Source organism: Panthera uncia, chromosome F2, assembly GCF_023721935.1.
Source record: "Panthera uncia isolate 11264 chromosome F2, Puncia_PCG_1.0, whole genome shotgun sequence".
Taxonomy (NCBI): domain Eukaryota; kingdom Metazoa; phylum Chordata; class Mammalia; order Carnivora; family Felidae; genus Panthera; species Panthera uncia.
The window spans coordinates 61,783,687-61,798,837 of record NC_064812.1 but is presented as its reverse complement, the minus strand read 5'-3'; the positions used below and the strand labels follow the sequence as shown (position 1 = coordinate 61,798,837).

Genomic DNA, 15,151 nt, shown 5'->3' with positions numbered 1-15,151 from the left:
TGAGAGATGCATGTTAAAATCCTCAACTAAGATTATGAATTTGTCTTTTTCTCCCTTTATTTTTGATAATTTTTGCTTCAGGTATTTAAAGCTCCAATATTAGGTACACACAGATGTCTTCATGAAGAATTTATTCTTACATCGTTTTGACATGACCCTCTTTTTCCCTGGTAATAATCCTTGATCTGAGGTCTCTTTTGTCTGAGATATTAATATAACCCTACCAACTACTTTTTTCTAATTTTCTTTCAAACTATCTGTATATTTATGTTTAAAGAGTGTCTATTGTGGGGTGGCTGTGTGGCTCAGTCAGTTAAGCGTCTGACTTCGGCTCAGGTCATGATCTCATGGCTTGTGAGTTTGAGCCCCGTGTCGGGCTCTGTGCTGACAGCTCAGAGCCTGGAGCCTGCTTCAGATTCTGTGTCACCCTCTCTCTGCCCCTCCCCCGCTTGTGCTATGTCTCTCTCTCTCTCTCTCTCTCTCTCTCTCTCTAAAATAAACACTAAAAAAAATTATTAAAAAAGAGTGTCTACATAGATCAATGGAATAGAATAGAAACCCCAGGACTAGACCCACAAAAGTATGGCCAACTAATCTTTGACAAAGCAGGAAAGAATATCCAATGGAAAAAAGACAGTCTCTTTAACAAATGGTGCTGGGAGAACTGGACAGCAACATGCAGAAGAATGAAACTAGACCACTTTCTTACACCATTCACAAAAATTAACTCAAAATGGATAAAGGACTTGAATGTGAGACAGGAAACCATTAAAACACTAGAGGAGAAAGCAGGAAAAGACCTCTCTGACCTCAGCCACAGCAATTTCTTACTTGACACATCCCCAAAGGCAAGGGAATTAAAAGCAAAAATGAACTATTGGGACCTCATGAAGATAAAAAGCTTCTGCACTGCAGAGGAAACAACCAACAAAACTAAAAGGCAACCTACAGAATGGGAAAATGTATTTGCAAATAACATATCAGACAAAGGGCTATCCAAAATCTATAAAGAACTCACCAAACTCCACACCCGAAAAACAAATAATCCAGTGAAATAATTGGCAGAAGACACAAATAGGCACTTCTCTAAAGAAGACATCCAGATGGCCAAAGGCACATGAAAAGATGCTCAACATCGCTCCTCATCAGGGAAATACAAATCAAAACCACACTCAGATATCACCTCATGCCAGTCAGAGTGGCCAAAATGAACAAATCAGGAGACTAAAGATGCTGGAGAGGATGTGGAGAAACGGGAACCCTCTTGCACTGTTGGGAGTGCAAACTGGTGCAGCCACTCTGGAAAACAGTGTGGAGGTTCCTCAAAAAATTAAAAATAGACCTACCCTATGACCCAGCAGTAGCACTGCTAGGAATTTATCCAAGAGATACAGGAGTACTGATGCATAGGGGCACTTGTGCCCCAATGTTTATAGCAGCACTCTCAACAATAGCCAAATTGTGGAAAGAGCCTAAATGTCCATCAACTGATGAATGGATAAAGAAATTGTGGTTTATATACACAATGGAGTACTACGTGGCAATGAGAAAGAATGAAATATGGCCCTTTGTAGCAACGTGGATGGAACTGGAGAATGTGATGCTAAGTGAAATAAGCCATACAGAGAAAGACAGATACCATATGTTTTCACTCTTATGCAGATCCTGAGAAACTTAACAGAAACCCATGGGGGAGGGGAAGGAAAAAAAAAGAGGTTAGAGTGGGAGAGAGCCAAAGCATAAGAGACTCTTAAAAACTGAGAACAAACTGAGGGCTGATGGGGGGTGGGAGGGAGGGGAGGGTAGGTGATGGGCCTTGAAGAGGGCATCTTTTGGGATGAGCACTGGGTGTTGTATGGAAACTAATTTGACAATAAATTTCATATAAAAAAAAAGTGTCTATTCCAAATCACCTAAGGTGAATCTTTATTTTTTATCCAGTTTGACAATATCTTTTACTTATTAATTAAAATTTTTAAAGTTTATTAAATTTGAGAGAGGGAGGGAGAGAGTGAGTAGTGAGGGGTAGAGAGAGAGAGAAAGACACAATCTCAGGCAGGCTCTGTGCCATCAACGGGGCTCAAACCCACGAACTGTGAGATTATGACCTGAGCTGAGATCAAGAGTAGGACACTTAACCTACTGAGCCACCCAAGTGCCTTGACATTCTCTTATAATTTTTTTTTAACGTCTATTTATTTTTGAGACAGAGAGAGACAGCATGAATTGGGGGAGGGTCAGAGAGAGAGGGAGACACAGAATCAGAAGAAGGCTCCAGGTTCTGAGCTGTCAGCACGGGGCCCGACGCGGGGCTCGAACTCATGGACCGCGATATCACGACCTGAGCTGAAGTCGGATGCTTAACCGACTGAGCCACCCAGGCGCTCCAACATTCTCTTTTAATTGGAGCGTTTAATCCATTTACATTTTATGTGATTACTGATATAGTGATTACTTACTTAGGCTGTAAGGTCATTGAAGAGGGAGATCACGCCTTCGTCATTTTTGTAAACCTGGCATCTAGCCCACACTGAGTATAATAGACCGTGGTATTTAAAACTGTAATGGTAAAAATATACTGCTGTTGGCCACATAATGAATCTTTGTATATCCATTTATGCATACATCTTGTTTACAATAGCAATATCTTATATTTGTGTGTTACTTCCAGCTTTTCAAAGTTCTTTCCTATCTACTGTCTCTTTATGGGAAAAATGTCATGAGCTTTCAGTTATTCATTCATTGAATAAATATTTTCTGAGAACCTACTATGCACCAGCTGTTCTAGTTGATTAGGATATAGCAATAAATAAAACAAAGTCCCTGCTCATGTAGATTTCATTTTTGTGAGGAGGTAAAAATAAAAATAATATGTCAAATGGCGATAAAAAAACACCACCACAGGATAAAGAGAGTATGATGGGGAGTACTACTACTTTAGATGGTGTGACCTGGAAAGACTTCTATGAGGAAGTAGCATTTGAGTAGAGACCTGAATGAAGTTAAGGAGTAAATTAGTAAATTTTCTGTTTTTTAAACATTTTTGGTTTTTAAGGAACTTTTTTTTTTTTTTGGTCAGCCTTATTTCTGTTGTAAGAGTTTGTGGGAGAGCAGCTTAAGACCACTCAGTGATTGTTCCTCCCATTCAGTGGCCAGACCAGTGGGAGCTGCACACCAGCCTTCAGTGGCAGGCTGAGAACTCCAGTCTTCCATAGGGAATTGCTAAATAGGTACTGAGGGCACCTGAGTTTTTTGAGACCATTTTGCGACTTCAGGTTGAGTGGCAGTGAACTCAGGAGCTGGAGCAGTCCATTCACCCTAAAATTTCTCTTTGGTCACATCCTTTTCAGCAGTAGCCTGCTTCTTTTTTCCAGTTTCCTCAAGATCTCTGTAGAAGTAGAGATCGGGCATGACCTCCCATGGGTGTTCACAGGAGATGGTGCCACACGTGTGTAGAGCTTCCTGGAGCAGCGTCTGCCACATCTTACCCAGAAGAGTTCCAGGCAGAGGCGGGTAGCAAAGATAAAGCCTTTACATTGGAAAAAATAGCAAGAAGAGAATACCAAAAGTGTGAGAAAAATATGATGGAAAGGTAGCGGGAGTAATGCATGTGAGGCAGATTATGAAGGGCTATGTAAAAAGTGGTAAGACTTTGTTTTTTTTCTAAGTTTGATGGAAATCATTGGAGCATTTTGAGCAGAGTGACATCAGAACTATGTTTAACAGGTTCAACCTAGATGCTATCTATGGAGTAGAATGCATTGGGAGCAATAGAATCAGAAGGCCCAGTTATGAAACTATTGAAGTAATATAGACTGGAGATGTTGGCTGTTTAAACTAGGATTGAAGCGGTGGAAGTGATGATGTGTTTAGATTTGGATATATTTGAGGTTAGAACCAAGAACCAAGAGAACCTGGTGAGGAATTTTTTTAGGTTGTGAGAAAAAGAAAGGAGTTAGAAATTATTTCCATGTTTTTGGTCTGAGCAGCATGGTAAATGTCGGTACCATTTACTGAAATGGGAAAAATTGACAGAAGAGGCAGGTTGAAAGAAGGTATATATCACTGCCCTTATTTTATATATGAGGAAACTGAGGAATAGATAAAGAGTTTTGATAAGCTTTGGGCTAGAATCCTGGTTGCCTTGTTGCTAGCTCCAAATTTCTTCTAAATAAGTATCTCGATATGTTTTGTTATTAGTTTTACTTGCATGGTGAAAAATCATGTTCATTTTAAAATTCTTTAAAAAGAGGAGCTTGAGCAAGAATGTTTTAAAAGTCTTTGAGACATTACATATTTTCTAGGGTGGTAGTGGTCAAAGAGGCTAGCACTTTGCAGATATTGAGTAATTGTTTGCTAGGTTCAGTCTTATCTTCAACCTTGACATTATCATAAAACCATGCATCTGTCTTGTATTTAAGATAAATCGCATGAATTGAAAATTGCAATTTGTCTTTCAGAAAGTAGTGGTTAAGACTAGGAATCTTAAGATCTACGTTTGGAGTCTATGTCTGCCTCTTACGCTCTGCATAACTTTCAGTGAATCACTCTAACATTCTCAGCCATAGTTTTCTCATCTGTGAAATGGAATAATACCTACTCATTTCCTATAATTACTGTGAAGATGAATTGAGATCAGGTATGCTTAACATGTGTGCTAGCATACACCTACAAATCAAATATGCAGTTAAAGTTTATGGAGTCTGAATCTCAATATAGCCACTATGAAATATTCAGAATTGAAAGAAATTTTGTAGTAGACAAAGTTTGTGTGAAAATTCTATACTTAAACATGTTACCTTTTCCAAAATTATTATGTATATTAACATACACTTATAAAGAATATATTACTGGAGATGAATGTTTGTTTTTACAGGTATTGGTTTGCCTTGAAAAAAGGTTATCATGTGGCTTTCAAATACAGCAGCAAAACTGATAACTTCATGGAAGAACAAATTGATCAGCATAAAGAAGTTATAGATAGAATGACTGACTTGAGCATGCTCAGGCTATTTGAGACCTACCTGGAAGGCTGCCCACAACTTGTTTTGCAGCTCTACACCCTTCTGGAGCATGGTCAAGCAAATTTCACTCAGTGTAAGTCTTTCCTCACACCGTATGTTAAATGAATACACTGAGATCTTGTGTCAACTACACAGCTCTTTGGCAGGTTTTAGAATTTTTCTTACATTTTTTCTTTTTAGGATTATTCATTTTTTTTTGAAAGGAAGTACATTGTGGAAGTATCAAAAAGTATATGAAGACATATTCTCTCTCTCCCTTATTCCCATTCCTTCTTTTCATCTGCCCAGAAAGGAAACTATTATTGTCAATTTTTTGATGATTCTTTCAGAAAAAATTTTAAAAAGCCTATATCCTTTTTTCCTATTGTTTCTTTTACAGAAATGGTAAACATAAAATCTGTCTTTGCTTTTTGAACTTAACAGTATGTGTTGGAAATCTATCCATATCTGTACAGAAAGAGCTCCCTCATTCATTTTTATTATCTGTATAAGATTACAAATTATGGATGTACAACGAGTTATTTAACAAGTCCCATATTTACGTTAATTTAGGTTGTTTCTAATATTTTACTATTGTAAAATTACAATGAGTAATCTTATGTAGCCATCATTTTGCATGTGTGAAGTTTATTCATAGGGTAAATTCTGGGAATTTCCAGAATTTGGTATTTCCATTAAAAAAAAACCTTTTTAGGTATTTAATTTAGATATTAAAAAAACCTACTTGCTAAATAATAGACCCAGTTTTCAATAATGACTATTGTTCTGTGCAGACATGGATTCATCTCAGAGGAACAGATTATCATCTTCCCTGGAGTTCTCTCTATGGTAGAGTCACCCATGAGATCCGTTCATTCTCCCAGGCTTCCTGTTTCTGGTTTCCCATAAACCTCTAGACTGCAGCCCCTTTTAATGTTTTTACCTTTACTTTGATAGTAAGACATTGAAGAGAACCTACTTATGAGACATTTTATTCCTTGTGATACAAAGACTTTGTGGGTTTGGGCTTAAAAGTTCTATATCATATAGTTCCTGAAGCTGGAAGATCAACATTTAGAACTTACAGCCTATATTATGGTGGATCTTCTGATGATTTTGAGTAGTACACAGCATCCAGACCAACCATGGGTTCCAGTGACAGCTAGCTATATGTTACGGTTCTATCCTCATCCTTTAGTTTCTTCATGAAATAAGAAGTTGAGGTGTTAGTAAAAAATAGCAAAAAATGAGAAACCTAATTGGCTAACAGTGGAATTAGTAAATAACTTATTGTAGACTGTTAGTATAAAAAATGATATAGCCACTAGAAATAGTACTTACAGATAACTTTTGATGACAAGAAAGTAATTCTAAAATAAAATTTAGGCAAAAAGCAGTATGAAATTTTCTATCAGCATACTTTTAAGGATACAAAGAAATCATGGGGCGCCTGGGTGGCGCAGTCGGTTAAGCGTCCGACTTCAGCCAGGTCACGATCTCGCGGTCTGTGAGTTCGAGCCCCGCGTCGGGCTCTGGGTTGATGGCTGGGAGCCTCGACGGCTCGGAGCCTGGAGCCTGTTTCCGATTCTGTCTCCCTCTCTCTCTGCCCCTCCCCCGTTCATGCTGTGTGTCTCTCTCTGTCCCAAAAAAATAAATAAATTAAAAAAAAAAAAAAAAAAAAAGGATACAAAGAAATCATTATATAAAAATGTCTGGAAGAAAATATGCAAAAATGTTAACTGTGGCTGCTTCTGGGTAGTAGGATTATGAGTGATTTTATTTAATCTTCTTTATACTTTTCTGAATTTAAAAATTTTCTGCAGAAATCACATATTGTTTTGACAATCAGGAAGAATAATTCAAAATGTAAAAAATAATCAGGTTATATATAGAAGTACTTCAGAAGACTGAACATATTCTTTATCTTTGCACTTTCCTGAAATTATACTAAAAAGGAGAGTAAAGGAGTAAAAACAATCTAAACCCACAAGGACAAAGAGAATGCAGAGTAGAATAGCAGATTAGAAATATCAACAAATGTTTAGAAGATGGAAAGCAGATGGAAAACTCAGATTATTTAAATAAACCCTACCACTGAAAGGCAAAATTACTTGAATTAATCCTCTCTCTGAAAATATGTAAAACAATTGGATAAATGTTTTCAAAAGCCTTCCTAAAGCCATAAAACAATCTGATACAACAAGCCAAAATATGTGAAAGTGGGAACACAGCAGGGTTAAGTAAGACTTTGAAGGCATACCTGGAGGTTTTAACCAAACCTATAAATAATAGATTCAGTTTCAATAGCTTCCAGTGTGGGGAAGACTGAAGACAAAACTCAGAGTCCTCACAAGGGAAGGACATCTGGTAGAAAATTCTAATCTGTAAAACTGGTACTCCAAAAGGTACCCTCCTCAAGATAAAAGTGTGAAGTTACTTACCCCCCTCTCTACTTTGAAGAGACAGCAAGGAATATTGCCTGGTGCCGAGTAGAGAAGGTAAACATAACACTGTAACAATTGTGCAATCAAAATTCTCACCTTTGGTTAGTCCAAAAAACAAAACAAGACAAAAAAACCCCCCAAAACAAACCAATAAAAGCCTATAACCTATGAATATAGGTTAAAGTGGTCCCAGACTGATAGTGACCCTGTCTAGCACAAACAAGTATAAATCCTCCCTGGAGGAATTCACTTTCTCTTAGGCCTCAAATAATTTTCACAGTTTTCCAAGGAGAATGAATGTTTTACAACAATTTATAGCACTAGAAGGAATAAGGCATCATGAGTAAGAATCAGCAGAAATAGAAAAAATGTATGTAGTAAGGCTTTAGATATTGGAAATTAATGGTTGCCAAGTATGACATACTTCCTATTATGTTGAAAGAGGTAAATGATGAACTTGAAAATATGGAATAGGAAGCTATAAAAAATGAATTGTGTAGGGGTGCCTGGGTAGCTCAGTTGGTTAAGTGTCTGACTTCAGCTCAGGTCATGATCTCCCAGTCTGTGGGTTTGAGCCCCATGTCAGGCTCTGTGATGACAGCTCAGATCCTGGAGAATGCTTCAGTCTCCCTGTCCCTCTCTCTCTGTCCCTCCCCTGTTCATGTTCTGTCTCTGTCTCTCTCAAAAATAAATAAACATTAAAAAAATTTAAAAAAATGAATTGTGTATTTGACAAAAGAGCAGAATTTTTGAGAATTAAAAATTTTAAGAATTGAAAATGAAAACTTAGATAAGACACAACTGTATCGACAATTAGTGAGTCAAAGCTAGATCAGAAGAAATTATCCAGATTATAGTTTACGGAGACAAAGAGATGGGAAATATGTAAGAGATATTAAGAGACATGGAAGAAGAGATGAGAAGGTCTAATATACATCTGAACAGAGTCTGGGAAGGAGAGAGAAAGAATGGAACAGAGGCAGTATTTGAGAAGTTAATGGCTGAAAAAATTTCAGAACTGATGAGAGTCACTTACCTACAGATTCAGGAAGCCCTTTATCTCACAAGCAACTAAGTAGAAAGAAATTCATACCTTAGCATATCCTCACTAAAGGAAATTCCAAAGAATGTACTTCATACAGAATGGAGGTGTTCTGAAATGCAAGAAGGAATAAAGAGGAAAGAAAATAGTAAATATGTGGGTAAATCTACATTAAGATTGTATAAAAGGAAAATAATACTATGTGGTTAAGAAAAAGATAGAATGAAAGTATAAAACAGCAAAAATGTGTAAGTCCAGTAAAAGATAATGGAGTTAAAGTGTTTTAAATTCCTTGTGTAGTCCAGAAAAAAGGTAAAGCAAAGGTAGATCTGGGTTTTTTGAAGTGTAAAACTAAAACATTTAGAAAGACCCTATTTAAGAAAAAGAATGTAATATGTAAACAAATTAGGTATTGTGTTAGTCTGTGTAGGCTTCCATAATAGAATTTCACAGCTTAACCATCAGAAATATATATTTTTTATAGTTCGGGAGACAGGAAGTCTAAGATCAAGGTGTCATTTGGGTTGGTTTCTGGTAAGGGCTCTATCTTTGGGTTGCAGATGGCCACCTTCTTGCTGTGTCCTCACATGGCCTTTCCTCTGTGTGGAGAAAGTTCTCTGGTGTCTCTTCTTCTTCTTATAGGGACACTAGTCCTATCAGATTTGAGCCATGCCCATGTGACCTCATTTAACCTTCATTACCTCTTTAAGGCACTATCTCAAAACAGAGTCACACTGAGGGTTAGGGCTTCACTATATGAATTTTGGAGGACCACAGTTCAGTCCATAAAAGGTATGAAAGTAAACGTTTAACAATTTTTTTTTAACGTTTATTTATTTTTGAGACAGAGAGAGACAGAGCATGAACGAGGGAGGGTCAGAGAGAGGGAGACACAGAATCTGAAACAGGCTCCAGCCTCTGAGCTGTCAGCACAGAGCCCGACGCAGGGCTCGAACTCACGGACCGCGAGATCATGACCTGAGCCGAAGTCTGCGGCTCAACGACTGAGCCACCCAGGCGCCCGAAAGTAAACATTTTTAAAAAATAAAATAAATTGTAGTAAATTACAGATGTAAGAAAGGTGACAAATACTATAAATTTCACGAGAGAGAAAAGTAATATGTTTTTATTATTTTGATACTCTTCTAAATTTTTTGGCATGTACTCTCTGACTGACTTGATTTGATTATCATTTTATAATATTTATGGAGAGAACAGAAAATTTCAATCCGATTTTTAGCATAGTTGATTGAAATTTGTTTTTTATTTTAACTTAGAAAAGCTTCATTCAATGTCACAGATTATTAATAATATGCATATTTTTTTGATTGTTAAATTTGGGAAAAACCCTGGCAATTTTGTCAATAATGTGCTATAATATCAGAGTATATACAATTTTTTTAGATGAAGTAACTAATTTTAAATAGTGTGAATTGACAACATTAGTTTATTGTTGATGTCTCAGTAAATATTGAGAGTCTTAGGTTTTCTTCACCGGTGTCAATAATGTCAAATCAAAAAGAAATTAATAAGGATCTGTGTATGTGTAATTGGGCAAGGGCATTTCAGACTGAGAGAAATACATAGGCAAAGACATGGTTTGGCAAAGACGAGGAATTCAGTTTGGGTAGAGTATAATATAGTGTTACATTAGCTAAATTACAAGAAAAATATGTTAGAGCATATAGATTAGTAAGAAATGGGAAGTAGTGTCAAACTAATAACGTCTACTGGATGAGGCAAGATCATCATGCTTTCCTGTTACATAGTCAAAGGCCTGTTGATGGCAATCTAGTGAAGTGTTAAAATCAGGCAAACAGAATTCTAGCTCTGTCACTTACTAATCTTAATTATTGAAACAGATCTTATAAACATGTCCCTCAGACCTACACTTAATGTATTCTCAACTCAGTTTCCCTTTAGCCAGATCTCCAAAATGACCCACAACTACTTCAATACAGCAAGGGAAAATGTAAGAGAGAGTAAGTAGGGGTAGAGACAGGGATTTTAATCAACTTCAATTAAAATGTTTTATTTTCCTGAATCTTATAAAAATACATGACAAAGTGAACACATTGCTAGGGCTTTGCTAGGCTTGGAAGGAACCTGGGCAAGTGTGAGTCCCTGAAATTTAAGCTTCATTACCATTGTTGTAAATCCACCTCTGAGGTAGAGCATTAACTTATAACTTTGATATATTTGATATGCATATTGTGATTTGTAGTGAAACCACCGAAGAATAAAATAGCATATCACTGAAGGATGTGGGTTATTAGATTGAAAGCATGAATAAAAATGGGCATACCAAGCCCATCATTATAACATTCAGAGAAGCAAGAATAAAGATAACTTTCTGTAAGATTTGAGAGAAAAAAAATTACTTAAGGATAGAGAAACTGAATGGCATTGAAATTCTTAACCCTAGTACTTGAAATTAGAGCTTATAGAGCAATGACTTTAGAATTTTAATGGAAAACATTTTTAAACACTCGATTCTATTTCTAGCAAAACTGTGTATCAAATTTGAAGGTAGAGTAAAGACATTTTGAGGCATACATGGTCTTAAAAATTTTTGCTTAGATGCAGCTTCTCTCAGGAATATCTGGAGAATGCTTGGTAAAAACATGGGAATAAAGCGAGAAAGAAACATGAGAACAGGAAACAGAAGTCAACACCGAAGAGAAGTGAAGGGAAGTTCTTGGAAGGCAGGAAGCAAACCTTGGGAACAACCACCTTAGACCAGGAGGATTATATTCTTAAAAAAATAAGAACTGATAGATATATATAGGGGAGTTTTTAAAAACAATTTTTTTTAACGTTTATTTATTTTTGAGACAGAGAGAGACAGAGCATGAACGGGGGAGGGTCAGAGAGAGGGAGACACAGAATCTGAAACAGGCTCCAGCCTCTGAGCTGTCAGCACAGAGCCCGACGCAGGGCTCGAACTCATGGACCGTGAGATCATGACCTGAGCCGAAGTCGGAAGCTTAACCGACTGAGCCACCCAGGCGCCCCCATAGGGGAGTTTTATTAATTAATTTGAAGATTTTCCTAAGAAATATTAATAAATTTATAAAAAACTAAACAAGTAAAGGAGCAATGGGCAGTTTTAAAGGAAAGAAAATATAATGAATGTAATACTTGGCTGAGCAGTAAAAAAAAAAAAAAAAAAGCTCTACTTATGTAGTTATAGTAAGATAAACACCGAATATAGACTTTTACCAAAAATTGTGATGTTACTCCGTTGGGCAGATGGAGGGAGAGAAAAATGCAAGGAGCATGTGCATATATGTGTGTATGTGCTAAATTTTCCTCTTTCCAAATAGGAAATCAGTAAGCACTGTCTAAAGCAGATAAATTATGAAATAGAATAGGTGTGTTTTACTTGCAAATATGGCAATAAGTGTCAGAAGAAAAACTAGAAATTGATAGTGATTTCTTCTGGGGGTTGTGACTGAGAAGTGAGGAGGGGGGTAGAACAGGGTATTTTTCTTATAAGTTCTATAGTACTTACTGACTTTTAAGTTATATATGTGTATTAATTTGTTTTTGTTTATTTGTTCAATTGTTATGTATATGTATTTGGTAGAAGATAAAACTAATTAGAAAAAAACAAAATTTAGGGGAAAGAGATGCTTTAATTAAAATATGTTTGAATTAAAGAAGAAAAAAAAAAGTTCAGCTAATTGTGTGGTCCAGAGTGGAATATGGTAAAACCAGGAGGGTAGACAAAGGCATTTATAATCATAATCCTCTTTAATAGGTCAGTTTATTTTAAGTCTGCCTTTTTATCATAATAATATAGACCTCCAATGAGGCTAAATGGGAAGGAATAGCATTCTGTAGTCTGCTTTAAATTCTAATTCTCTAATGTCTTTGCTTTCAGTTCTGTTAAAGTTCCCAGCTTTGGCAATGGGGCTAATGGCATACCTTTTTACAGTAGTAATGAACTTACTCTTCTGTTACTTGTTGGGGGAAAAAAATGGGACAAAGATGTCAAACCTATAGAAATTTGTAAGTTTTAGAATATATTTGCTCATTTGATTCGTCTTATAGAAATGGAAATTAAGCTTGTTGATACCTTATACTGACATTAAATTTTCTGTTTAACATCCCTCTTTTCCTCTTTCCCTTCCTACCCCCATCCCCCATCTTGCTGTCTCTTGGAGAATTAGGTATATGTCCAAGGTCAAAGCCAAAAAGACTGGAAAGACTAAGACTGTAACTGTAGTCTCTTAGAGAACTTCTAGAGTGTGCAGTTTTCATTATATAAGTTGCTCAATAAGATTTGTGCAGTGAATTTATTTAAAATTTTATAAAGCAGTCTAATGTAGCATTTAAGTAAACCAACTTTGGAACCCTCAGGCAGATTTAGCTTCAGATCTCTGCAACTTGCTAGCTGTGTGACTTGAGTCAAGTAATATGTATATTCTCTAAGCATCAATTCTTTCATATGTAATATGGGAATATTAATATCTACTTCAAAGATTAGATGAAATGAATATATAAGGTACCTGACATGTTTGTGGGCATGCATATATACAGATAAAGCATGTATGGCATATAGTAATTTGATATTGCTACTATTATTCCTATAACAATATATGTTTTTATTTTTTGTTTTGTAGATGCTGCCATCATGGTTTCTTGCTGTGCTATTTCTTGGTCGACTGTTGATTATCAAGTAGCTTTAAGAAAATCCTTGCCTGATAAAAATCTCCTTAATGGATTCTGTCCTAAACTCACATACCTCTTTTACAAATTGTTTACATTATTATCTTGGATGCTGAGTCTTGTACTTCTTTTATTCATAAATGTTAAGATTGCATTATTTCTGTTGTTATTTCTTTGGTTTTTAGGGATATTGTGGGCATTTAAAAAGCAAACTCAGTTTTGTGCTTCTATAAGTATGGAATTCTTATACAGAGTTGTTGTTGGATTCATACTTACCTTTACATTTTTTAATATTAAGGGACAGAACACCAAATATCCAATGTTCTGTTATTATATTGTAAGGGTACTGGTCACAGTGGGGATATTGATTGGGTTTTGGGTTTGCCCAGTCTCTATTTTTAATTCAGACTATTTTATACCTATCAGTATCACTATAGCTCTTAGTCTGGTCCTTGGAATTATTTTTCTTATTGTTTATTATGGGACTTTGCATCCAAACAGAAATGAAGAAACAAAACCTGATGAAATTGATGGAATAGCAGCTGAAAGAGATTGTAGAATGAAGTTTTTTCTAATGGAATAGCTATTCATTTACGAGATATGTTTTTTTATTTTTTGTTTCATTGGTTAGTAAAGAAAATGTCATATGTATGTGTTGTTTCTTATTTTTGCCTCCTTCCTGCCCCCCTTCCTTCGTACCCTCTTTCTTCCATCCCTCTCTCTCTCTCTCTTTCTTTCCTTTATTTTGAGATCAGTTTTGGTATATTAACTATGAATATGAGAGAGTATTGTAATATTTTATTATTTAAATTAATTTCTCATTGGGCTTTAAAGATCTTGAGTACTCAGATACGTTTCCCTATTGCCTGGTAGAGTTGCCAACTTGACCTGAATTGGAAGAAATGTTCTGGTTCCCCCAAATCAGAAGCCTGGAATTGAACTTCCCTCCAATTTCCCCCTCACTGTTTCGGAACCAAAACTAATGCTTGTTGTGGAGAACTCAAAGGGAGGAGAAGAACAGAATGCTCATTTTTCCTTCCTCTATTTTGTTGATTCAGTGCATATATTTTGAGTTTGGGACAGATTGGGTAGAGGGAAAGGGAATGGAAAGAAAGAAGAAAAAAGCAAAACATAAAGTTTACCATTGTTAAATGCACAGTTTAATCGTGTTAACTAGCATTCACCTTGTGCATCTCTATAACTTTTTCGTCTTGTAAAACTGAGACTCTTTTCTCATTGAACAACTTCCCATTTTCCTCTCTCCAGCCTCTGGGAACTATAGTTCTATATTCAGTTTCTATAAATTAAAAAAAAATTTTTTTAATGTTTATTTATTTTTGAGACAGAGACAGAGCATGAGCAGGGGAGGGGCAGAGAGAGAGGGAGACACAGAATCTGAAACAGGCTCCAGGCTCTGAGCTGTCAGCACAGAGCCTGACGCGGGGCTTGAACTCACAAACTGTGAGATCATGACCTGAGCTGAAGTTGGACACTTAACCGACTGAGCCACCCAGGCGCCCCTCTGTTTCTATAAATTTGAAACAGGTATCTACTTTAGATACCTCATACAAGGGGAATCTCAGAGTTTTTGTCTTTTTTGTGACTGGTACATTTTACGTAGCATGTTGTCTGTTGTGCCGTGTGACAGGATTTCTTTCTTTTTAAAGGCTGAGTAATATTTTGTTGTATGCATATGCCACATTTTCTCTGTTTATCCATCACTGGGTTGCTTCCATCTCTTGGGTATTGTGAATAATGCCACTGTGAACATGGGTTTGCAAATATTTCTCCAAGATCCTGCTTTCATCTCTTTTGGATGTATACCAAGAAGTGGGATTGCTAAACTCCATTTTTAATCTTTTGAGGAGTCTCCATACCATTTTTTGATAGTGGCTGGCTGCATCATTTTATAGTTCTACTAATAGTATACTAGGGTTTCTTCCAGTTTCTTCACGTCCTCACCAACATTTTCTATTTTTTCTATTTTT

The 15,151-nt window shown here is 36.3% G+C and overlaps 1 protein-coding gene across 2 annotated transcripts in view; it reads left to right on the top strand.

Annotated features, from left to right (window-relative positions):
- XKR9 (XK related 9) overlaps nucleotides 1-14,472 on the top strand; it is a 41,183-nt gene extending 26,711 nt beyond the window's left edge. For both annotated transcript variants that reach the window (XM_049633281.1, XM_049633282.1), the window contains 2 exons: nucleotides 4,877-5,097; nucleotides 13,118-14,472. In XM_049633281.1, coding sequence (XP_049489238.1) covers nucleotides 4,877-5,097; nucleotides 13,118-13,746 — 850 coding nt within the window. In that variant the 3' untranslated portion in view covers nucleotides 13,747-14,472. The remainder of the gene's footprint in view (nucleotides 1-4,876; nucleotides 5,098-13,117) is intronic.
- Nucleotides 14,473-15,151: the final 679 nt, after the last annotated feature.